The following is a 23,606-nucleotide window of genomic DNA, read 5'->3' as shown; positions in this document are numbered from 1 at the left end:
GATTACAAGTAAAAGTCGCTCCTACTCTGACGAGGTTTTGGGTTCAATTCGTACCTATAAGATCAAAAGTATGTCGTGTGTTTTTTCTGCAATTAAATTCCTCTGTCTGCTATTTGAAACTTTGAGGTCGATCATAGGTAAAAGTTATTTATGCAACTGTTAATTTACAGACCCTTTGTTACTAAAAAACAAACCCCATTCATCTTTTTAAGTAATAATTATGTCTCGGTATTTTAAATATCCCACGCGTTCATAAGATTATTATCATCGCCTATCGAATGAACATCTATATCAAAAAATCACGCCGGTACCCAAAGGAGTGGGCAGAGTTATATGAAATACATCCACGTTTAGTAAAGACCAACAGTACTTTGCCCGACCTGAAAATCTAACCCGAAACCTTATGATCAGCAGTTACACACTCTACCGACCGCGCCACAGAGGCAGTTCAACGTCCTAATATGTACTTATTTCATTTTCAGTGGTGAAATCACACTACGTAGTATCCGTCGGTGTGGACGGGCATTTCTCGAAACCTGGCATCGGTGCGTACGCGTCAACGGACACAAGGTCAGCCATGTACATCGGCGGGCACGAACGACCACTACACAAGGTGCGCGGCGTTAAGTCTCGCCGTGGCTTCACTGGCTGTATTAAGAACATCGTCATTGAGAAGTCTGCTGTGAAAATACCGCTCACGGCTGCTGGACGGAACACGCATATTGGCGTGTGTCCGCTTGATTAAAGATGCGATTGTCTGATGGGAGATGCGTTTGGATGATGAGATGAAATTTGAATAGTTACAATACATAAATACATTAAAAATGGAGCAGTTATGGTCTCTCTTTGTGTCTTTTTGAGAGGCCCCGTATAGGAGTTTAGTTAATTTTATTTTCAAAAACAAATAGTGTTTAATGTTGATTATAAAAAACGCCTCATGATATGAAGGCGATTTAATTTGAAGAATACGTGTTTGGGGCTCTCAAAGAAAAAAAAATTTAGTAATAGTTGCTAAATGAGAATAACTGCGTCAACAGCAGGAAAACTTACTTTGTTTCTTACAATACTTCTTCCATCAGATATCCACTCATCCTATGTCATTGTGCATTCTATACTTCATATTATAAAGAATTAAAGTCTCAATAATAATAACCAAAAATATTAAATAGCAAGTTTATTAAATCTGTTAAATCTTTTCTATTTTTCTATATGTATGTAATATTATGATAATGTATCTTTGCAGTGTGTATGTATTCTGAATATTATAAAAATATATATTATTTTATGTGTAATAACTGACGTTTTATTTGTTTCTTATAGCTATTAGTTTTAGTCGATCGATTCTTTGATGATGTAAAATTGTCTACGGTGGACCTAGAGCGGTGTTTTTCAATAAACACATTGCTTTTTTTCTTGATCAACTTAAACTAAGGCATTAAAATTTTACTCAAGTCCTTTCAATCTATACTAATATTATAAAGCTGAAGAGTTTGTTTGTTTGTTTGAACGCGCTAATCTCAGGAACTACTGGACCGATTTGAAAAAATCTTTCAGTGTTAGATAGCCCATTTATTGAGGAAGGTTATAGGCTATATATCATCACGCTACGACCAATAGGAGCAGAGTACGAATAAAAAATGTTACAAAAACGGAAAAAATAATGACCCATTGTCCCTTATGTGACGCAAGCGAAGTTGCGCGGGTCAGCTAGAGGTAGATTATTACTTTCATGTGTTTAGAATCATTAGTTATTCCAGTGTCATGTTTATAGCAGCTTACAGCGAATTACTTTTTTGTGAATCGTTTATTGAATTCATTAACATTTACTTGATTGTCCGAGACTTGAACTCGAGACCACTGCTAGAATACTGATATGACAATGCACAGTGACAACTTAAAAGTTAGGTAACATTTCAGTTTGGTTTTGAGAGGTTTTGAAATAAAAAACACAAATTGTCTTACAAGTTTATTATTCTTACTAACTCTAGTACAATGATATCATGATGGAAATATAAATTAGACACTTATAATATAAAGTTTACATATAGTAACAAAATATTTCGGCTCACATTACATCACATAAAGACTGTGCGAATAACTTGTAGAAATGTATAACTAAAATACATTTGTGAGCCAAAAACACTATAAAAAATATCTTTTTTTTTGTAACTTGAGAAAATAGCAACGAAATCATAGACACTAAGCAAAAATAGTCACTTATTATCAAAAAAACTATTAGTTTTCAATCAAAAACTTTCTAAGTCTGACTAGATTACACAATTACTCAAAATGTGTCTTGTGATGAAAATTATCTCATACATTTATATGACTTAATACTAAAAAACGCCTGAATGGCAAAAAACCTACTACAATACAATCACATTTGGCACAATCATATTTAAAATATTATCGGCCTGTTTCATCACAATCTATACTAATAATAAATACGGAATTTTGGATGTTTATATTGATATTTGTTAGACAATCAACTACTGAATTGATGAAACTGTAATTATGTATCAGAAAACACCTAGGTTATAGACATATAGAAATATAGTCCGCGCGTAATCGCGGGAGAGAACTAGTAGACATTAATATTGGTTAGATAATATTGATATAGATTCAAAAATATTTCATGTAGTTCTGTAAGTTAGGCTGTACGAAATGTATCCGTAAGTCTTTTCCTCTGAACACTTGTATTGATATATTTATGAACTACTGGCGGCTGGAGATTGATCCATTAGCCGCTTCTACGTAAAATTTCTAAAAGATATGGTTAAATATTGACTTTGAAGGTCCTTTAAGCGGTTATCTGAGTTGTTGTTCGTTTGCTTTCTTAGTCGCTGTCGGAATAATCGCTGAGTGTGAGGCTTAGGAAATCGAGAGGGTTTATTGGTTCCGGTTCAAGTTGTACGTCGAAAGCGAGACGTATGTAGCGAAGGGCGGCGCGGCAGGACTCGGCGCGGTCTTCGCCGTGAAAGGCGAGCTCTGGGGCACAGCCGTTGAGCTCCACCACTGTGAGCGGAGGGCGAGACACGCGCTCCAACTTGGAGTACTCCAGGTCAATCTTCAGTATGTCAGTGACGGAGTTCAGTATACGCTCTGGCGAGTGCTCGTCACGTTCGCGCTCTTCGGTCAGAATGTTGACCACTCTCTCGCGCTTCCTGCGATCTGAAATATATACACAAACACTAAACTTATTGCCCTGAAGAGTAGCGAATAATTAGTTAATAATTAAATATTACTTTTAATACAAGTTTGATAACTTAGTTAAGATACCAGTCACAGTTGCGATAATATTGGGCACTCTAGGGCGACTAAAGGCCTAAGGTGATTTAGAGCGACTTACAAGGCGACTATTTAGTAAATATATATTAGAAAAGCACAACAGCACTTTGTTCGAACCGGGACTCGAAGCCCAGACTTCGTGATCAGCAGTCACTATACCACCCGGAGAAGAGAGAATAAATCAATTATTTTAAAGTATAAGCTGACTGACGTGTATAAGTATAGGTTAAAAAAAAATAAGCTGATATAGGTTATATTCATACCGAGACGAAGCAGAAGACCAGTATGGTACTCGGAGATCTTAATTCCCAGGTTGGGACGGCGCTGATGGTCGTCATCTTGGTAGCGTTCCATGGCCTTCTCGTGGGCTCGCATCAGGGCATCGTCCTGTTAAATACACTAGTTAAAATAGCGAAGAGGCATATTCTAATTAGTGGACCACTATCGACTACCGACAACCGGCTAGTCGTCGAAAAAAATCGTATGACAATCTGATCAGCGCCTCTAACGGGCGTCGCAATAACTATTTTGGCAGTACATTTTAATTTCTAATCAGTGGACCACAGTAGCTCGATTCTCTACTACTATCGACTACCGACAACCGGCTAGTTATCAGAAAATGTATGAAAATCTGATCAGCGCCTCTAACGGGCGTCGTAGGAACTATTTTGACAGTGCATTTTAAATGTCAAACTTTCGATACTCAACAGTACCGATTGTAGAGTATCGCACTACTGAATTGTTAGTGTGTACGTTAGTGACCGACCGAATGTACGGTTTCGATTACGGCTGAATTTCGGTAAAAACACGAGTTTCGGTTTAGTTTCGTTTTCGGCGGCAAACCTGCCGAAACTACGGCCGAAACCGAAAGTGCAGTCGGGCCTCATATTAGGTGGGATAAATGCCTGGATATTGATCACCAGTGCTGATTGATTCATAATACATTTGACTGCCTCCGTGGTGCAGCGATTTAAGTCGCCACGCCGATACCACTGAGTCGGGAGATCGTGGGTTCGATTCCCACACGGAACAATTATTAGTGCGTTAGTAATTTGTGTCCGTTGTTTATATGTTTGTAAAAATCCCCGCGACACAAGAGCAATTCTTAATGCGGGAGTTGTCTTTTACAAAAAAGAAAAAGATAATAGTTATTTGTTCACCAAATGTACAAATAAAAAACATAACCAAAACTAATTACTTTTAAAAAATAAATAATCAGACCTTGTTTAGAAGCCGTTGGCAGATTTCTGCCAGTTTTAGGATATACACTCTGACGGATAATACACAGTACATTATGACGTTTAATTAATTAAATATACGAATCATTCTGTACAATTATAAATAAATTATAACAATTACTAACCATCACCTTTCTCCTTTTCTGCGGAGGCATCTGGAGTAGAAAATATTACAACATATTTCTCGCATATGATATCTTTATCTACAACGTTTATAAACATTTCCGTATAAATATTCTGGCTGTCCATTTCTCTCAATATGTGTGTCCATACTGAACTTCGCGCGTACATGGCGTCTCTAGTATTTCGACTCGCGCGAAAAACAAGTTAATCGAGAGTCCGGCGAATTGCACGCAATCTACGTACACGTTTCGAACACGTACGACTTGTAGACGTGATGTACAGGCCCCTAGTATCTCAGTAACGCGCAAAGGAAACGATTTTGCTCCTTCTGAACACGGGCTTAAATTCATTCATTCATATCGTATGGTTAGTGGTCAACCTAGTGTCAAAGTTGTTCAAGCCGCCCGTAAGGCCTTTGACATGGCCTAACGACTGTTATCTTAGTAGACAACAACCGGGACCGACTTTTTATGTGCCCTCCGAAGCACGGAGACGCCCAGCTCAAATACCACTATGCGGTCACCCATCTATAGAATGACCGCGCCAACGGTTGCTTCACCCACAGATCTATGTCAGACCGGTGAGCGCAACTGGCTACGGGCTTAAATTAAACAGATATACAACCTCATCAAAGTCTCTGGTGACGCGCTGAAGGTTCTCACGCAGGTACGTGTACAGTTTCTCGGCCGCGAGTTGGCGAGCGTTCTTCTTAGTGGTGGAGGTTGCGAGGCGCTCGTGCTGCCCCATGCGGGCCTTGATGGTGAAGTGGCGCAGGTGCGGCGGGCCCGTGTCGCCCACCAGCTCGTACTCCACGTCCGGCAGCTTGTACTCTTGGCACAGCTCCTTCATCAGCGCCACGTAGCTGCGCGTGTCGGCTGGACTACATGGTGTGATCTGTACATAACCGTTCATATTAAGCGCTGTTTATCTGTAAGTATTAGTAGTACCTAGTCTTCACCTTATATGCTTCAGCGACTTCAAGTTACTCCACGATAAAAACTCTTTGAATTGACCATTTGATTCTGCCTCAAATACCGCAAGTATCAAGCACGTTTTAAGAATGTATGCATGAGGTGGAAGTTTCGCTTAGACCGTTCAGGACAGGACCACAATTTCGAAACTTTCTCACAATTTTACAAGTGTTAACTACCGCGAATTGAACTAGATCTATATAAAATTATTGACAATTTATGAATTATTTAGCTAGTTAGATGTCGATACTCATAATCCAAATCTAAACGAAGCTAAAAGTTAGTAAATATTACTAATAATTAGTATAATAGATATATTAGGTAGTTATACATAGCCACTACGATGTCCCACGACATATGTCGCAACGATCTCATATAAATGTTAAGGCGTGGCCGGACTTCACAATTGCATATAAACTTCTAATTTATTTTACAACTACTGAGCTTTGCAAAAGTATGATTTAAAATAATGCTGACTGTACTGAAAGAAAAGCTATTTTTTTTAGCGCCCATACGAATAAGGCCTAAGGTCCGAAACTCTGTTAAGCGAACTTACTATTAACATTATAAATCATTAGAAATTTTCAATATTAATAACTATATAATAATATGTGGGTAGATAATAGTAAAACCATCTTGTATTATGACATCACACACAGTTTATTCAAATCAAATCAAATAAAATCATTTGTAATTGATTGAAGCTTTCAAGATTTTTTCCTCAAGCAGCAAATTTTTCAATCTTTGCTTTTCTGTAGCCAACTGGGCTAGCATAAGTAGTTTTTGTTTACGTTGCATCTCAATGAATGATAACTCGAAGATTAAGTAAACCCTGCCCTGAAATAAAATAAATAAGTATGTTTAAAATTTCTAATAAATAAAAAAAAATTTAAAAAAAAAAGTAGTATTTTCAAAATCTATTAAAAATTAATAGTTCTTAATGATAAAATAAGCAGGAAAATATTTTACAGCAAATAATTCAGGGTGTTTAGTAAGACAGAGGGCAGACGATTGTTCAAATGATAGGTACAGGCAAAGTATTTGTACAAAATGGGGTGGGTTAAATTAGTGATATTTGCAAATTTACTTAGTTTTGCGGTGCATATGGCACTCCATTTTAAATTGTATTGAAATGTAGCACCCTATGTACGCAGTCATGCCATAAGGATATCTTTACCTTTAAAGCACATGAAATTAACAAGTTTTCCAACACTCAGTTTCTATCAAAGCAGTAGATATACTAATATAGACAGCCACCCTTAAATTATTATGATTTTTAAGCAAACATGATATAAAAAACCATAAATAAAAAAACGAAAGCCAAAAATTAAATATTAGATTACATAAATTATATATAACACAACAAACCTTACCTCCTTTGATAAATTATTCACTTTATTTTCTTTTTTACAGAACTAACCCCATTTATGCTAATTTTATTCACACAACTAATTTTGTATGATGAAAATCAACAATCAGTTAGAAATTTTGAAAATAGCACCTGCATATAACTATAACACCAAATCACGGTACAAAACAATTTTTTTATAAAAAGAAATATTGACTTTTCGCAGAGGAATAAGAGTATTTAATATTTACTTGCCAAAAAACTTGTGACTTTTTATCCAAATAGCTAGTGCTTATTAAGTCCAAAAGGTGCAATAATAGGTTTATTGCTATAAATTCAGTTTCATTATCCCAGTAATTTAAGGCCTAAGAAAGAACCACTGTCTCACTTATAAACGTTCTATAAGCTCTGATTAGTTAAACTGTGTTTTGTTACTTTCAATCAATGTTGAAACTGTAGATGATTGAAAGAGAAAATCAAAATAATCATTCATTTAGGTCAAACATTGACAATTATGATAGTCGTTACAATTACTGAATCTACCACTAGCTCGGAAAGGAGGAAGAGAATTATGAAAGGAGCTAACAAGAAACTCACGGCCACTCTTTTCTATCGCCAAAAGATTTACAATGTGGTTGATACACTAATTGACCGTGCTCCCAACAATCAGCAATATAGACTAAACGTCAATTATGTGTAATATATCAAAGCAGCAATATAGACAAAACACTTTATAACTTATCAGAGTTTACACGTTTATTAAAAAGATAGATATTGTACAATGAAATATAAATAGATATTTCAGGTTCACACAAAATCATCTGATTCTAAATTAAGCACAGCATGTAGCAGCCAGACAGCCGATAAACTTACTTATATGTTTCTGAACACAAACACACTTACACCTGCTTAGCACAGAAAAACCTATCAAATAGGGTACTTGATTGGGACAACGAAAAATTAACTTGTACAGATAAAAATGAACATCAACAATTTTTAGGGTAAGTTATTTCTTTCTAACAATTACTTTAAATTTGGAAAAAACATACTAATAGTAATACTTTAATCTGAAATCAACGAAAATACTTTACTTATGACGTATTAAGTCACTATTATTTTTGTATTTAAACTTATTTGTAATTCCCAGAAAGTAGCTGATTCAATAGTAGTCAAGTACCCTATTGTATACATTATAATTTAGCAATAAATCAATGCCGATATTATTATAGAGCCGGCAGATGACTATGGGATATGATATTTTTATATATTACATCTTGAGATATATTTAATCGCTCGTCAAAAAACTCCTTTCACACTGTGCTATAATATATCCGATTGTTGTTCATAATCACTCAAGATGCAATATAAATCTAACATTCCCTAGTAAACAGCCAACTTAATATTCGAAAAACATCTTCGCCATAATAATATAATCAAAAATATCCAAAAACTCAACAGCAGCAATCATTTCACCAGCAATATTTGATAAGTTTCAACATACAACTTACATCACCGTCAAGCATCGAAGTGGCTGGCATAAGGCCAAACGGTGGTGGTACGGGATAACCCTTGGCGGAGAGCTTCTGCAGCATCACACGAGCCACCTCTTGCTTGGCCTCCTTCTTGGACCGAGCAGCGGCTTTTGCCACCTCCCCGAAGGCCAGGCATCGGTATTCGAACAACGACTGATGCTGCGGCCCAGTCTGTTAAACATACTCATATGATATGTACATTATCTCCACACATGTGACTCCGAACTAAGCAGGGTTTGTACTATAGTAACTAGAAAAATTATAAACTTATATACTTCTAAATACACAATTATATAGATAAATTTATAACCAAGTTTAGAACAGATACTCGTCCTCTTCACCCTGAACATGGAGCTACGGTTATTGCAATTGTACAATGTAACCCTGGCTTAAATAATTTGTTTATCTTTTCTTTACGAAGGGTCAACTTTATTGATTCAGATGTCAATGAATGACAGTATTTATGTGCGGGTCACTGGATCACGATTATTTATATATTACCGTATCTGATTATTACATGATTGCACTCTTATAAATGTAATTTTAGTGAACAATGAATGAAAATGTATTGAATACTAGCGGACTGGGCCAATTTCGTCTCATAATAGTACAAATTTATCCCATAGATTACATTCCAATGGGAATTATGATCCCATCGATCCTAAACAAACTTTGTCCCGGCAGTTACAAACATATTATAAAAGGAATTATCATTGACCACTGTAGTAACAATTTTCAAAGTAGCTATTAATCTGTAAAGCATCTCTGGCCATCATACAAAGCAGTCAAATACTTCAACAAAGAATAAAGAGCCTGTATTAGTAACTGCATTTAAACCGATCATAATACGGTCTTGCCTGTCATCTACCCCTTTATATTTCACAAAGAACCAACCGTCTGACCGATGTACAATTAGTATTGTGTACAGTATAAAACAACCCTAATCACAAGAGCAGATGTTGTTCCTGCAGCATTTTGAGCTCCAAATAATGCAGAAATATAGGTCAATCTTTGCAAAATTAAATAACTGTATCCAGTTTATACGCAGATGTTTCTCATTCACTTTTGTTCGTATTATATAAGGGGTCAGATAAAAGGTCTGTATAAAGCTTAATCCGTAATGAGGGGACATTTTCAAAAGATCTTGTTTAATGGGAACCGAGTATTTCATTCATTGATGTAGAGGAACAATGAAGCTTGCCCCTTCGAATCTGTTTTACAATGTCTGAATAGCCAGTAACAATTGCAGTATTAAGTATTATTAAGTCACCGTAAACTGTTGTATATACTTTTATAATGATGTATGAAGTCTGGGGTTACTCGCTTTTGCTTGTAGTCTAACCGGTTAAAGTTTTGTAATATTTATTTAAATATAATACTAAAAATGATGAACATATTAGTAAGGACCGAACAAGATGACTAAATAGTAGCCACAAGATGGGAGTAATATTAACTAATATCTAACTATGCGGTACTAAAGTAATGAATTCTATTTGATTATCTAAATATACAGAATAACTGCAGTTGATACACACATTTCGATCGGAGCTGGATTTTGGAACGTTATCAATAACATGAGCGGGATAACTGCAGACCAATAGTACATGAAAAGAAGGTACACAACTAGCAGATGCCTATAAATGCAAATACTAAACCTCAGATAGCAAGACGGTTATACTAGATTAAGACAAAACTAAAGAGAGATATAGTTCAGTAACTGTTATAATTAAGCCTGAAATGTGGGAAATCTTAGCCTTAGGTAAGGCTCGTAACGGTAACTCTAAACTGGAACATCGCAATCATTGTATTCCTAAGTAGGACTTAGGTAGTCTACAGTATACAGATATTTATTCCAAAATTAGATACAGAGACCCTAAAACAGGATGCTGTTACCGATAGGCATAGTTACTGAAAGCAGGAGATACTGGACCTAAAGTAGAACACAATCACATGAAATGGGACATTTACGTTCCTATAGGTATAGAGTTCCTATAGATGATAGGATGTAAGCCGTTAACGTTGTACATACCTGAGCGATGCACTCATACTCCGGCATCATGTTTTTCTTCACCATCATCTCCTGAAGCACCGTCACAGCAGTCTTCATCTTGACCTCGTTCTGGAAGAAGGCTATGTGTTAATATTGTCTGCTCAAAGCTCTGTATTGTATAGGAGAGACTGTGGCTCCATGGGAACAAAGATTGTCTATTTCCTTCTCCCAAGTATTTCACACAGCAATAATAAGACTTTTATTATATCAAGTCCTATAGCCCACATTTAATTTAACTCAAATAGAACAAGTGCGAAGTAGCGCGTCCTTTAAATCTATACTTATAATAAATCTGTAGAGAGGTCAATTCTGTACATTGAATATATTTAAAAAAAAACCAATGGGGGATGTTTAGTAACGGATACTGATACCGAATCTGCAATTTATAATTTTCTTTTCTGTCTGTCTGTCTGTCTGTCCTCCGTCTGTATGTGACGCTATCACGTAAAAACTACCGGATAGAATGCACTGAAATTTGGTATATGCATAGATTAAGTAGTGGAGCAGTTCCTAGGATACTTTTTATAGCATAAAATTTAAAAAAAAATTAGAAAATTGAAAAATATACGTAGAAATCGTTTGAACCTGCGTTTCCCTATAGAGACCATAGATGGCGTTACAATCCATTTCACAACATTCGCATAAAGTTAACGCGGCGCCTGCCGTATCGATACCTGTTGTTCGCACCAACCAATAGATGGCGTTATAGCTCGCAACAAAGCATGTTTTTTCTAATTAATTTGTTTTGATGGCTTTATTGTAAAAAAATACCTTTGAAACATGCTATACATTTATAAGATTTTTAAACATAAATGTTGTATGATATATTACACAAAAATGTTGGTTTACGTGGGTCCGGTGCGGTCGGGATATCCTAGATGGCAATCGAGTAATTTCGTTTGTTGTTCGCCGCAACTAACAGATGGCGTTGTTGTTCGAAACACATAACCAAATTAATTGGTTGCATTAAGGAAATAAATTGTATAGCTATGAAACAGACTACGTGGTAAGTTTTAAAAAATAAACAACGGATGATATATAAAAAATAATTACGGGTTACGCGGTTTCGGACGTATCATCGCAAGTAAACATTATTACGCGTGTGAAGAGCTCCGGCGCAGATAGGTCTGTCTGTACCTATTATAATATTCTGAATCCAGACGGGTAAGCAATGGTCAGTCTATAATAAGGTATTATATTTTACACTGTAAACTGGTACGGATACAGACGAGAGCGGAAAAGAAGGTAACCACAGGAAATCAGGCCTGCCTGAGCCTGTGTCACATTGTGTGCCCTTCGGGTCCCTTTCGTATATAACCATTAGATGACAAAAGAGTTGTTAGCATTTTTATGTGTATCGAGTGCTTCGCAATTCGCGTGCTCAAACGAATAAGCAACAGTACGAAATTCACGCGAGCGGAGCCGCACGGGTCAGCTAGTTTATTTAATAAGCCCGATTTTTTTGCCGCGTATACAGAAAAAATATTTTTTAAATCTATAATGACCTAGAAATATAGATTATAGAGGACTATTACAAGACTCCTCTGACTGGAGACTGTTAGATTTCTATTCGTTTAATTCACAAACACTTTATTCCTTTGTTGCACCAAGCGATCGATCGATTCCAGCCATTTTAGAGGCAGGTATTGCCTATGTTAACTATGCTACCTAGATACCTATATATTATGTCCTAGATGCATCACTATAACAATAATACGAATTCTACTATAATATACCTAATAACACGGTTATCTAAGATGATTTAATGTAATGTTTTTGTTATGATCCACTGACAAAAATCCCATTAAAATGCCGGCAACCGAAAATTATACAAATTGCAATAAATACACTAAAATAAGCCGGCATAAAAATTTGATAACTGTCGCCGAAAGAAGACAAATAGCTTGTATTTAAGTGATTCAAATAATAAATAGTACTTACATTAAATTCGTTGAATTCAATCTGCGTACCAGCGTCCGACTCCGAGCCCAGACAGATTTATTGATTTTCAAACCAAACACTTTTTGACATGTTTTCTTATTTTTGCCATTTTTTGTTGCCAGCTTAAAATTTTATTGCCCTTTTGCCAGCTAAATACAGCACAAATATTTTAATTTTCCTAGAATATACTTACTTTTTTTTTTGGTATACAGTTATATATTAAAAAATAAATACAGAACAAATAAATGTTTTGTGTAAGCACTTTTACAGTCTATAATGTTAGTAAACTGAATGAATAGTGGTTGAATGAATTTAAGCCACGTCAAAGGCCTTTGGGAGGCTCGCAGCTTGAACAACTTTAACACTAGGTAGAAAAAAGGTTTATTTTAAGTACAGGAATAGTGAATGAAACAACTTATACATATTTAAAACTAAACACAAAAAACTAAACTAAACTTTAACACTAGGTTGACCACTAACCATACGACAAGAAGAAGAAGAAGTATAAAATCACATAATGCGATATATCTGCTGCACTATAACAAAGCTTGAAGCTAATAGAATACAATTTAAATAATTTTGGTAATTTAAAATAAATTATACTACAATCAAAATATTTATATGAATTCCTAGTTTCTGGGTGTAAGTGTAACTGTCAGACGTCGAATCACAGTACCGATACTGTCATATAGTGTTATTTGACTTATTTGTTTTGGTTCTACCGGCGATCTTACTTTGAAACAGTGCAAGTAAATAATATCTAAAACATAGAAAATGGTGCATAAACAGTGTGTAAAAAGGAATGATAGTGTCTTTTGCTCAATGACAGGACACAGGTAATTGTAAAATTTTGTTAATTTTAGTGGTCATTTTGTGACTTGGGTTGTAACGAAACTTTTCTCTACATTAGCATAACTACGGAATGTTATCAAGATCCTACGCTTCAGGGTCTACAAAATTTTACGCAATTTTATAGGGAACATTCTATCTTTAATCTTGATCTATGAATATACTTGAAAATCGAGCGCAAGTCTTTTTATTCGATTTTCTAAATTACAATTTACAATGATTTTTTACAGAATTAAACTGAGGTTCAGAAAGATTCAGATAGAAGAAAGAGGCTAGCTAACCTTTGTTGTTGGCGTATATGGGATAGTGAGATAAATCAAGCAAGAAGAACCAAGAAAGAAAATTACTGATATGACTTGAGCAACAAACAATAAAATTGTCAGTCAAAGTCATGAAGACTTAATCTAAAGATAGTGATGGAGCAGCAGCAGACCTTAACAATGGTGGTGGGATGAGCTAGACAAGGTCAGAATACATAGGACCCTGGTATCAAATATCAAGAGACATGAAAATCTTTGGAAAAAGTCTTTGTCAAGCAGTGGGATGATACTCAGTCTAGCAGTACAAGATGTAGGTATTTAAAGAAAAAAAAATGTTTTGTAAGCAAGACAATACATACCTATAAGGTTTCACAAATATAAACCAGTATTACATTTTTCCTAAAGGCTCTGCAGTGTCATAGCTTTTTAGCTTTACTGATTGCCTCTATGGTCAGTTGTGTCAGATTACTGTTTATGAGGTATCAGGTTCAATTTCATGGTCAGGTAAAAGTACTTTTGATGTTTTCTAGTTTATATTAGAAAATTTCTCATTAGTAGTTCAGAGTTTGGTAATGTGCCATATGGTTGCCCCTAATTACATAGGACTTACAATGTAAATGGTGAAATGTGGGTGTGATTCATACACCTTTGTGTTTGTAAAGTGTTGTTGCATCTCAAAGACTTTAGGCAGTCTTACATAATAATATTCTATTCCCTTAATGCCTACTAAAATCTAAATATTTTTATATACTTTCTAATATTTACTGAAAACCTCTGTTTCAGGGTACTGAAAAATTCAACATAAAATTGTCCACCCTCTCTGTGGTACCAGGTATGCAGGGACACAATGAGGTTGATGTGCGAGCAACTCAAGCCGCCCCCACTAGTGCTGCAGCCAGGACTTGACGTAACAAAACCTTCGCCAAAACCATTCAGAAATATGCAAAGGTGGGTAGTTTTTTCCTTAGTACTTTTATTTTTTTTTTTGTAATGAGACAATGTAAGTTTGTAAGGATCATACAAAGTGCCTTTCTTCGGTCTCTGCCTACTGCTGTTGAAGAAAAGCATGATGTTATGTATGTATTTAGAGCTTATTTCTACTTAGTTTTGTTCTTATTATTAATTTATACTTATGTATATTTTCAGGTTCGATTGAAGCTATTAGGAGTCGAAAATGGTGGAATAGCCGGTATTCTGGTGGAGCATGGTAAGCAAATTATTTTAGTTTTCAAGTATTTATTTTCAAACCAAGTTGAAACTACACAATCCATTGTTTTTAGAAGAAGGTGCTCTGGGACACCAGATTGAGTATTCCTGCTTTACTTTCACGTAGCTGTTGTATTTGTTATGAATGTGGGTTTCTCAGTAATTCCTCGGAGTAAATGGAAAGGAACCCAGCATTAATTTGGCAGAAATTATAATATCGTCTCTGAGGCATTCATTTTAAACGACTATCATTAGTGTCAACATTTCACCTGAATGAATAAATGATTAGATTTTCAAATAAAATGTTCGTATTCGTTTTGAAGGTCCAGCGCCGCGGTGCGTGCTCTGAATGCGCGCGTCGTCCTGATGCGCGCGGCGTGTGACGTCACGCCGCAGCCCACGACAGACCTGCAGCAGTACTCGCGTCACCCTGTCGAGGTGCTACAGCTCCGCCCAATGAACACCTCGACCGCCGTACACTAGTCTACTTACCACTACTTTCTAAACTACCTTCAGAGCCCATATAGAGCTAATTTACAAAAGAGTGATCGTTACAATAATTTAAACAGCGAAAATGGCCTACTCGACGAAATTCGATAGTAAAAATGTGTTTAGGAATGCCTAAACACTAAAGTATTATAATATATTCCACACACACCACGTACGTTGATCTTTATCTATATAAATAAATATAAATCACTAAAACCACTAAAATTTATGTACTCACATAACTTTTCACATTGAACTAAATTGGTTACATTTTTTTTTAAATATGTTTGTCACTGTCGGGCCAAAGTTATTAGTGTATGGTATCAATGGGATCAATACTCCTACGTGATTGGGATCAAAGGGATAAAAATGTAGACCTAGACGAAGTCGGGCTAGTCCGCTAGTTTTATATGTAAATTATATTAATGATACGATCTATGTAAGTAATTTGTTTTATTAAAAAAACACCTCATAAATGTTGCATAATTTAAGTAATGTAGATTTTAGTCTGTTAGAGATACTATTAAGCATTTAATTATATCAATTTATGCACATTACATTATTAGTATTATGTGTAAAACGAGGTATTCAAATTTTTCTCAAATTGAATATGAATGAGTTTAATTTAAATGCGATAGTTACACATTGTCTAGCTCTTGACCTGTGACGTCCAAATGTTTGATGTTTTCTAATAATATTATAAACATGAGGTAACAACAAATTTCCTTTTCTTCATTACTTTTTAAGTATTCCTTGACAATGTTGAAATGAAAATAACATGATTAATTTTTCTTTTTTGCTCATTAAATAGGGAGAAAATTATTCAAATTGGTATCTAATTTAACGTTTTAAAATAGCATTTTTGGGTTAGTATATGTATATTATATACATATGTAAAAAGAACCTTGAAAATAATGTAATGATAAATATCTCGGCATTAAATTATCGTAAACGTTTTTACTATGAGACCTTGTAAAATAACTCTGTGACGACGCAATGGTGAGGGCATACAACATTTTAAAACGAATATTTGCTGGAGCTTCTTTTTGTGGGTATACAGAGATACACTGAAATCTTAATGCTTACTGTAGATCAGGGGTTCCCAAGCTTTTCTTGGTCCGGGACCTATTTTATTATTCTTTTTAGCTGGGACCACTGTGTACATATATTAAAAATAAAGTGTAATAATCATCCTTCAAATTTAAAATTTTAAAATCATTGGCGGACCATTTTTGTCTTCTGCGGACCACTGGTTAGGAACCACTGCTTTAGATAGTCGTGCATTCCAAGTTATCAGAATATTGTAAAAAAAAGAGACGAGAAAATGACCAGTCATTTAAAGTATTTTAATACCAAAACGGTAAATACACGCTGGATACGTTATGATAACGTAAATTAAAATTGAACCAAACATAAATAATGACAATTATGTTCTTGAACTCTCGATTTATTTGTGTCCAGGTTATTACCTACTACAAGTACCTAATTATATTGATACTTAATAACTACCTACCTGATTTATCATCGAGTAATTATTGAGATAAGATCTAAATATAAATGATATGTATTTAGTTAAATGTACCATACGTTTTTCGACATCATGTTGTGTAAAACTACAAGTTTTGTAAACGAGATGAAAAAGTATACGTTTGTGTGGACATTCTTTTTTAATTTTACTTCGAGTTTTAGTAGTGTGAGTAGACCGTACCTACCTAAAATATTTATGTATTTATTTTGTAGTTTTTTAAATTCGTAATTATTTTTTATAAAGCGACCGTTTGTAAATGACGCATCATAATAGATAACTATTAATAACGCAACGCGAAAGTTTAAGTTATAATAAGAAAATAAATATTATATTATCTATCCGTACTTTAGTCTGAGCGGCAGTGTATGCGACTGCTGATAACTAGTAACGAGGTATCGGTTTCGACTCCCGGTTGGCGCAAAGCCGAGATTTAAGTCTCGAGTCCACCACGCTAGCCAAATGTCAGTTGGCAACTTTGTATACCTTTAAAAAGTGTTTAAAATACTCGCTAACTTTAATCCGATGTTTTCATACAACGTTAGAAGTAGTGATCTAGTGATAATTATTTTTATATAGGTACACTTAACTTTTAAAAGTCGACGGTTCGAACCTAAGTGCGTTGTCTTAGGTACCGTCCACATATTGCGTAGGAATAGGTACTTAACAAGATAATATTAATAACTTTGACCGACTTCAAATATAAGAGTAGGTGCTCAATTCGTAGGATTTTCTTTCAGTTATCTTTCGAGTACATGAGCTTGCAGCGTCCCGTGGTAGAGTACGTGAACGGTAAGTACGCGAGGAACGTATACATTACTGAACGAAGGGTGAGTCGGGAAGACCCTCGCTACTACATCAATATAGGCTTGGAAAGTCTCCTTACATTTGGAAATAATGGAAAGGTGAGATTTTAACACTATTTTTTTACATGAAAGTAAGCACATGAGTGCATCACTACCACTGCTATCTTATTTTTAAACCCAGTTATGTCTCACTGCTGGGCAATGGTCTTCTCCTAAACGAGGGAGGGGTTAGGCCGTGAGTCCACCACGCTGACCAAGTGCGGGTTGGGTGACTTTGCATGCCCTCAATAAATATATTAAATATTTTTTACGCATGCAAGGTTTCCTCACGATGTTTTCCTTCACCGTTAGAGCAAGGGATTATTTCTAATACACACATAACTTCGAAAAGTCATTGGTGTGTTGCTTTGGGTTCGAACCTACAACCACTTGCGTGGGAGGTGCCAACTTATAGGTACCACTCGGCTATCACTCGGCTTACTATCCCCCGGTTTCTGAGGTAATTACATTTAGCGGTAGTTTATCTATTCAATAGCGTTTAAACTCTTATAAACAAAACGCTATTGAATAGATATATAGCTACTGCTAAATGTACTCCGAAACCGAAGGTATGTAGTGTTATTTTAAATATGGGTTACATTTCAGATAGACTTCTACTTTTACCAGTTCACCACAAACAGGTACCAGCCCAGCTTCGTAGAGTTTCACTTCAAATTCTGTGATATGGTACAAAGTGATATGTTTTTCGGTGTATTGCTCAAGAGTACTCTGGATAAGATGAATTTAACTTGCCCTTATCCACCGGTAACTACCTACTATAACTACTACTTAAAAAATACTAATCGCTGGCTGCAAAATCGTCTTAGATTAGTCGCTAACTATTCTATTATATGCTGCCGAGTGCTGGAACGTCTCTTACCTGCAACTGTTTATTTTATTGCTCTCTTTTTTACGTGTAAGTATAGTTAGTAGTTAGGTAGGTACGAGATAAATTTTAAAACTTTTGAGCATCACTTAAAATTGAGTGATGTTTCTGCATTTGACCGTGAGGTTGTTTAGGTATAAAGACTATGAAGCTCCTTTCATATTTAGGTATTCAGGTAAGTACGCGAAAGGTCACAATTGTTGAACCTAGAACCGGGTCGGGCTAGAAATTGATTCCTTCTCTTTCTGTTAGAAAATAGTATCGGGATTGCCCGGAGTTAGGAAGTTGAGGTAGACCAAGGCCTGAGCTCTCAACAGTCGTGACGGTTACTCGTCTTACTGCAGCTATAAGAGGAAATAATTATAGAGTATACCTGTCCAGTGCTAACACTTGGACACTATAAGCAAAGTCCTGTACAGTTGGCTGGTTTTAGGGCAACTAGTCGTCATGGCTAGGAGCTTATTTCAGCTAATAAATGTTTATCTGTTTATTTTCAGGGAGTGTACAGTTATCCAGACTTGCTAATCCCGTATGTGCCGAAAAACTTTCCATTTAAAAAAGGACGCTTATACTTGAACGTGTCTATTATATCGAAGCACGGTATAGACTTTGCTGGCAGCGCACACATGGACATGGAAATAAAACGAATGACTAAAAAGCAATAGAATTAAACAACTACCTAATATTTTTTGTTTGGTTTTAATTACTTTCACTTTTAACATTTCATTATTATATAAGTAGTACCTAACCTAACCTAAGTAATTAACGTATCACTCTTCTATATTTTCAAAATTAATTGAACTGGTCTGTTCTTGTTTTTTGAATTCTTTAAAGTAATTGACCTGCTATGTGCTAGATGATAAAGATCAGATTTTGGGGGAAACCTTTGCCCAACAGTGGAACAGTCAAATTGTACTACATTTCATATCGTTTTCTCTAAATCTTATATGATATATTCCGTACCCAACTTCTTTTATGCAAAGAAAATAATTTATACATTTCGTCAATATACGATTCGTAATGATAAATAATAAACGAACGAACTTTATCATTTTAACCAATTTTAACAATGGGTAGTTTCTGGTCGCACGTATAACTGTCAGAATGTGCAGTGTCAATAATGTCATTTTATAAAATTGTGATTATTGATCGGTGATGGCGCGCGGTGCTCATATTTTTCTATCTTAATCTTAGCTTTTGTTGCAAATACAAGCGTAAAGTATGTGAAAATGGTGCATAAAAAGTGTGTGTGTATGTGTCTGTGTGAGCAGTGAAGGTGGGCGGTTTCCTGTAAATTCTACAAATGCTAATGGGTAAGTGATAAAATAGCAATAACTTTTCTATGACGGCAATTCTAGCTCTACTTGGATTATTGCAGTAAATATGTCCAGGAAAAGGAACGAATAGGATCCGTGAGCGATAGTTTCAGTTTGTAGGCGTTTTCATTCACTATATTACAAAAAATAAACAGTCAAACACCTTAAAGTAACTTCAACTGAGCATCCATTACTGGCGCGGTATATTATTCGTAGGGTGTCGATTATTGACCAATATTATTATCAAAGTCCGTAATACTTTGACTAGGTACATATTTCTAAGTCGACCGAACAGGTAATCAGAGCAGGAACTATTAAGTATTTGTTTTAAATGCAGTTTAATTAGCTTATTTCTTTAACTTTATCGGTTGGAGTGTAGCAAATGCATCTTCAATGCTACTTCCATTAGTTCTAATATCAACACTATATATATACTAAACTTTAGCCGTAGATCACGATAAATAGTTGTTCTTTCAAGCTTGCGACTAACTAACTAAGTTAGATACTGGCCCAGCTAAAGGGCCCCATAAGACATTTCTTGATCGAGTAGATACCTAGAATCAAAATCAAGGCCTGACTACGTACACATGTATGTAATTACAGAGCATAAGGCAGACTCACTGTTATTAAACTTATCGGTCTATCTCACAATCTCGATAACTTTGTATACAAATGCACTGTAGTTCATGAAAATCTGGACATATTTATTGTATACCTACTTGCTGCAGTTATATTGTTCTATGCCAATCTATTCCGATATTTCTAATATAATATGAGTGAAAGTGTTTGGTTGTATTTATGTGTATGATTGAGTGGATGATTGGGTTGTATGCATGCATTTTGATTGTGTGTATAAAATTAGTTGGATGCATGCATATGCTTGACAGTATGTATGGTGCAGTGGGTGCGTGTGTGAGTTTGAGGAGTCTGAGAGACTTGCCTTAGCAGAAGTGTTGAACTGTGTCTCAATATTTTTGATTGCCTTAATCTGATTACCAAATTTTTTGTGATAGGGCAAACAACTTAGTTTTGCGTAATAATACATTTTTGTATATCAGGATATGTAACTGGTTTCTTTGTAAAGCATTTTATATCTGTCAATCTGAGAACATAATATCTTATTTGATCCAACATTCAGCCCTTTGCAGTGGTCAATGAAATTTTGATTGAAGTGATCTTCAATAATTACCTTACCTTAAAATTAATGTTGTATTTTGAACAATTTGGTGTACAATCTATATTTGTAAAAGTATCAGGTAAAAAGTCAATTTTGCTATTGTATTACTGATAAAATTGCAATAAGTATTTACATAAGTGTTTTATATGAACATAGATAATTTTCAGTGGTTCATTAATAAGTGCTTTATCTTTTATTATTATATTTTGTGGGTTATTATTACAGGAAACTATGCTGTTTGCAAATATGATGTACAAATACTAAGATGAGGAAGCATTTTGAAGATTTGGGTGCTGAAATAAGTGGGAGGGATACTGTGATGGCTGAATGTTAAAGAGAATTACATACAGAGCTGCAACATCAAGGAATACTATGTCTCAGGGTGTCTAAGAAAAAGGAAACAGAGCCAATTGCTGTACGAGAAAAGAGTTAAGAAGAAAATTATTATCTTAATGCATTTTCATTGACATGATGGTTAAAGTGTTAAAACAATGACTTTTGGTAATTTATTTGATAATAATACAACTACAATTGCATTTTCATTTGCTAATAAAAGTATGCCCTTCTCTTATATCCCGGAATAAAAAAAAAAAGTGTTTTTTAGCTATTGCAAGAATTCTGATGCAGATTATGCCAGTTTCTTTTGTTATGGTAAAATTATAGGTAGTTTTTTATAGAAAACAGTTCAAGTTTCCCAGACTCCATGTATGTATGTCTGTTTGAATGTACAGTATAATTATGTGTTTGTCTGTGTGTGTTTGTATGTATATCTTAGTTTGATATATGTGTGTGTTGCGTGTATGTGTGTGCGTGATGAATTTGTGAGATGACATTATAACATTTTAACTTTGTTATTGTTGTTATATGTTTTGGTTTAGTTGGGAAATGTCAGACTATTCAGGAACTTCAGAATCTATAATAATTTGTGTCAAATTTTACAAAAGACAGACCCTCTTATTCATAAAAATATATGAAGCTATGAAAGGCTTATAAATAGTTTTGTTTCTTTCACTCCCAAGGGAAATGATAAATTGAAACCTAATAAAGTAGTTGTTTAACTAAAATAGTATTATAATGTGTTTATGAATAAGAGGGAGATTCTATAAATGCTTGTTTCTATTAATGCCAGATTCTAATGATAAGTCTTGTTAAGAGCACCATCCAAATAAAACATAAGTAATAAATCAATTAATATTTTGTTTGAAAGTAATGTTACCTTTTATATTTATATTATTATATGTGTAGAATGACAAGGTAATTATATTTTTATTCAACACTAATTAATTGTATTTTGGTGGTGTTATTTAACCATATAGGTTTGTCTAATATTCACTTCAGAATATCTCAAATTGCGTTATCGGTATATTCAATATCCTACTAAACAGGGTGGAAGTAAGGGTGGAGATAGAGAGAAACTTCTTTAAATTTTAAAGATATCTAAATACAGTTTTATTCCCCTGTCATGTGGGTAGTTATTAAAAGTGTTTAAGTACAGTTTTTTTCATACAATACTAGCTGACCCACGCAACTTCGCTTGCGTCTAATACGAGAGAATGGGTGAAATTTTTCCCCATTTTAACATTTTTTACTGGTACTCTGCTCCTTTTGGTCATAGTGTGATGATATATAGCCTATGTCCTTTCTCGGGTATCAAAATATCTCCATACCAAATTTCATGCAAATAGGTTCAGTAGTTTAGGCGTGATTGAGTAACAGACAGACAGAGTTACTTTCCCATTTATAATATTAGTATGGATTGGCTGATGGAGAACCGGTATATTTCCAACATGTATATATTTTTTTCTGTCTAATATACTTGGTAAGGCACAGGTAAGTGATGTTATTTTTAGATGTTAGAATCTGGCATTTTAATAGTCTTACGTTTCCCGGCTAAACCTATTTATTGTGTGTGTAATGTGTAAAAACATGTATACATTATCACTACATCATATTTTACCATTATGTACACATATTGATTTCGGAAATATGTATATAAACTGCGTTGAATTGAAGTATACAATTTAAACTTTGATTAAAATACCTTTGCAGGTATTTTTGATAATTGGAAGCGATATTAATATAGTAGAATAATAGTTATAGTTCAAGGGGCCGGCAGAAAATTTTATTTTTTACAAATTTTTTGTATTTCTACCTGCTAAGTAAACTTTTGGTTTTTTGTAACAAAGTAGTGTTGTTAAATTACTTGTATGACAATTTGCAATTGCTTCAATTACTTATGCCAGTAGGCAGCAGAGGAATGGGAGGTAAACCTATTGAGTGATGAGTCTCATAAAGTATAATTTTACCTGTTTAAGGGAGAACAAGGTGAGGTAACATTAAATAAAATTGATGTCTCTATGAACATAGATAGATTAATATTAGTATTATGTACGTCTCTTTCATATCTCGGGACTACAGAGTCCCGGACAGCAAGGCGTGCGTGGGGTCCAAGCCAACACGTAGAGGCCCTTTTAAGACGGCTTTATCTTTCAATAATGTGTGGTGTCACAATCCGTACCTATTATTAACATATTAGTAGTATCAGTTTAATTAAATACTTAG

At 34.8% G+C, this 23,606-nt stretch overlaps 3 protein-coding genes and 1 long non-coding RNA gene across 5 annotated transcripts in view; 3 read left to right on the top strand and 1 right to left on the bottom strand.

Annotated features, from left to right (window-relative positions):
* LanA (laminin subunit alpha) overlaps positions 1–1,295 on the top strand; it is a 58,277-nt gene extending 56,982 nt beyond the window's left edge. Inside the window, exon 63 of one of the 2 annotated variants that reach the window (XM_076135021.1) lies at positions 483–1,295. In XM_076135021.1, the coding sequence (XP_075991136.1) occupies positions 483–745 (263 nt within the window). In that variant the 3' untranslated portion in view covers positions 746–1,295. The remainder of the gene's footprint in view (positions 1–482) is intronic. The other variant, XM_076135022.1, reaches the window with a different exon arrangement.
* A 658-nt stretch (positions 1,296–1,953) lies between these two features.
* On the bottom strand, positions 1,954–12,613 carry LOC142986508 (protein Loquacious-like). Its single transcript, XM_076135023.1, has 6 exons — positions 12,492–12,613; positions 10,530–10,619; positions 8,477–8,671; positions 5,274–5,543; positions 3,552–3,675; positions 1,954–3,171 (listed from the first exon to the last, which is right to left on the bottom strand). The coding sequence occupies exons 2-6, from the start codon at positions 10,605–10,607 to the stop codon at positions 2,837–2,839; spliced, it is 1,002 nt and encodes a 333-aa protein (XP_075991138.1). The 5' UTR covers positions 10,608–10,619; positions 12,492–12,613; the 3' UTR covers positions 1,954–2,836.
* Positions 12,614–13,178: 565 nt separating this feature from the next.
* Positions 13,179–15,913, top strand: LOC142986495 (uncharacterized). Its single transcript, XR_012960382.1, has 5 exons — positions 13,179–13,327; positions 13,571–13,910; positions 14,384–14,548; positions 14,747–14,807; positions 15,130–15,913. It is a non-coding gene; the product is annotated as an uncharacterized LOC142986495 (long non-coding RNA).
* A 981-nt stretch (positions 15,914–16,894) lies between these two features.
* Positions 16,895–19,216, top strand: LOC142986733 (uncharacterized). Its single transcript, XM_076135345.1, has 4 exons — positions 16,895–16,988; positions 17,561–17,725; positions 18,272–18,430; positions 19,049–19,216. Exons 1-4 carry the CDS (start codon positions 16,896–16,898, stop codon positions 19,214–19,216), a joined length of 585 nt encoding a protein of 194 aa, XP_075991460.1. The 5' UTR covers position 16,895.
* The last annotated feature ends 4,390 nt before the right edge of the window (positions 19,217–23,606 follow it).

The sequence above is a fragment of the Anticarsia gemmatalis genome, chromosome Z, assembly GCF_050436995.1.
Source record: "Anticarsia gemmatalis isolate Benzon Research Colony breed Stoneville strain chromosome Z, ilAntGemm2 primary, whole genome shotgun sequence".
In the NCBI taxonomy this organism is placed as follows: Eukaryota; Metazoa; Arthropoda; class Insecta; order Lepidoptera; family Erebidae; genus Anticarsia; species Anticarsia gemmatalis.
Note: the sequence above shows the minus strand (reverse complement) of the source record. Positions and strands in the feature narration are given on the sequence as shown.

Excerpts from the sequence above, each read along its gene's own strand:
- LOC142986508 (XM_076135023.1), bottom strand. The coding sequence starts at position 10,607 with ATGAAGACTGCTGTGACGGTGCTTCAGGAGATGATGGTGAAGAAAAAC. Across the intron at positions 5,544-8,476 it reads CTTCGATGCTTGACGGTGAT|ATCACACCATGTAGTCCAGC; the intron begins GTAAGTTGTATG and ends GGTTATGTACAG. Across the intron at positions 3,172-3,551 it reads TGGTCTTCTGCTTCGTCTCG|ATCGCAGGAAGCGCGAGAGA; the intron begins GTATGAATATAA and ends TATATATTTCAG.
- LOC142986733 (XM_076135345.1), top strand. The coding sequence starts at position 16,896 with ATGTTGTGTAAAACTACAAGTTTTGTAAACGAGATGAAAAAGTATACG. Across the intron at positions 16,989-17,560 it reads TTACTTCGAGTTTTAGTAGT|TTATCTTTCGAGTACATGAG; the intron begins GTGAGTAGACCG and ends ATTTTCTTTCAG. Across the intron at positions 17,726-18,271 it reads CATTTGGAAATAATGGAAAG|ATAGACTTCTACTTTTACCA; the intron begins GTGAGATTTTAA and ends GTTACATTTCAG.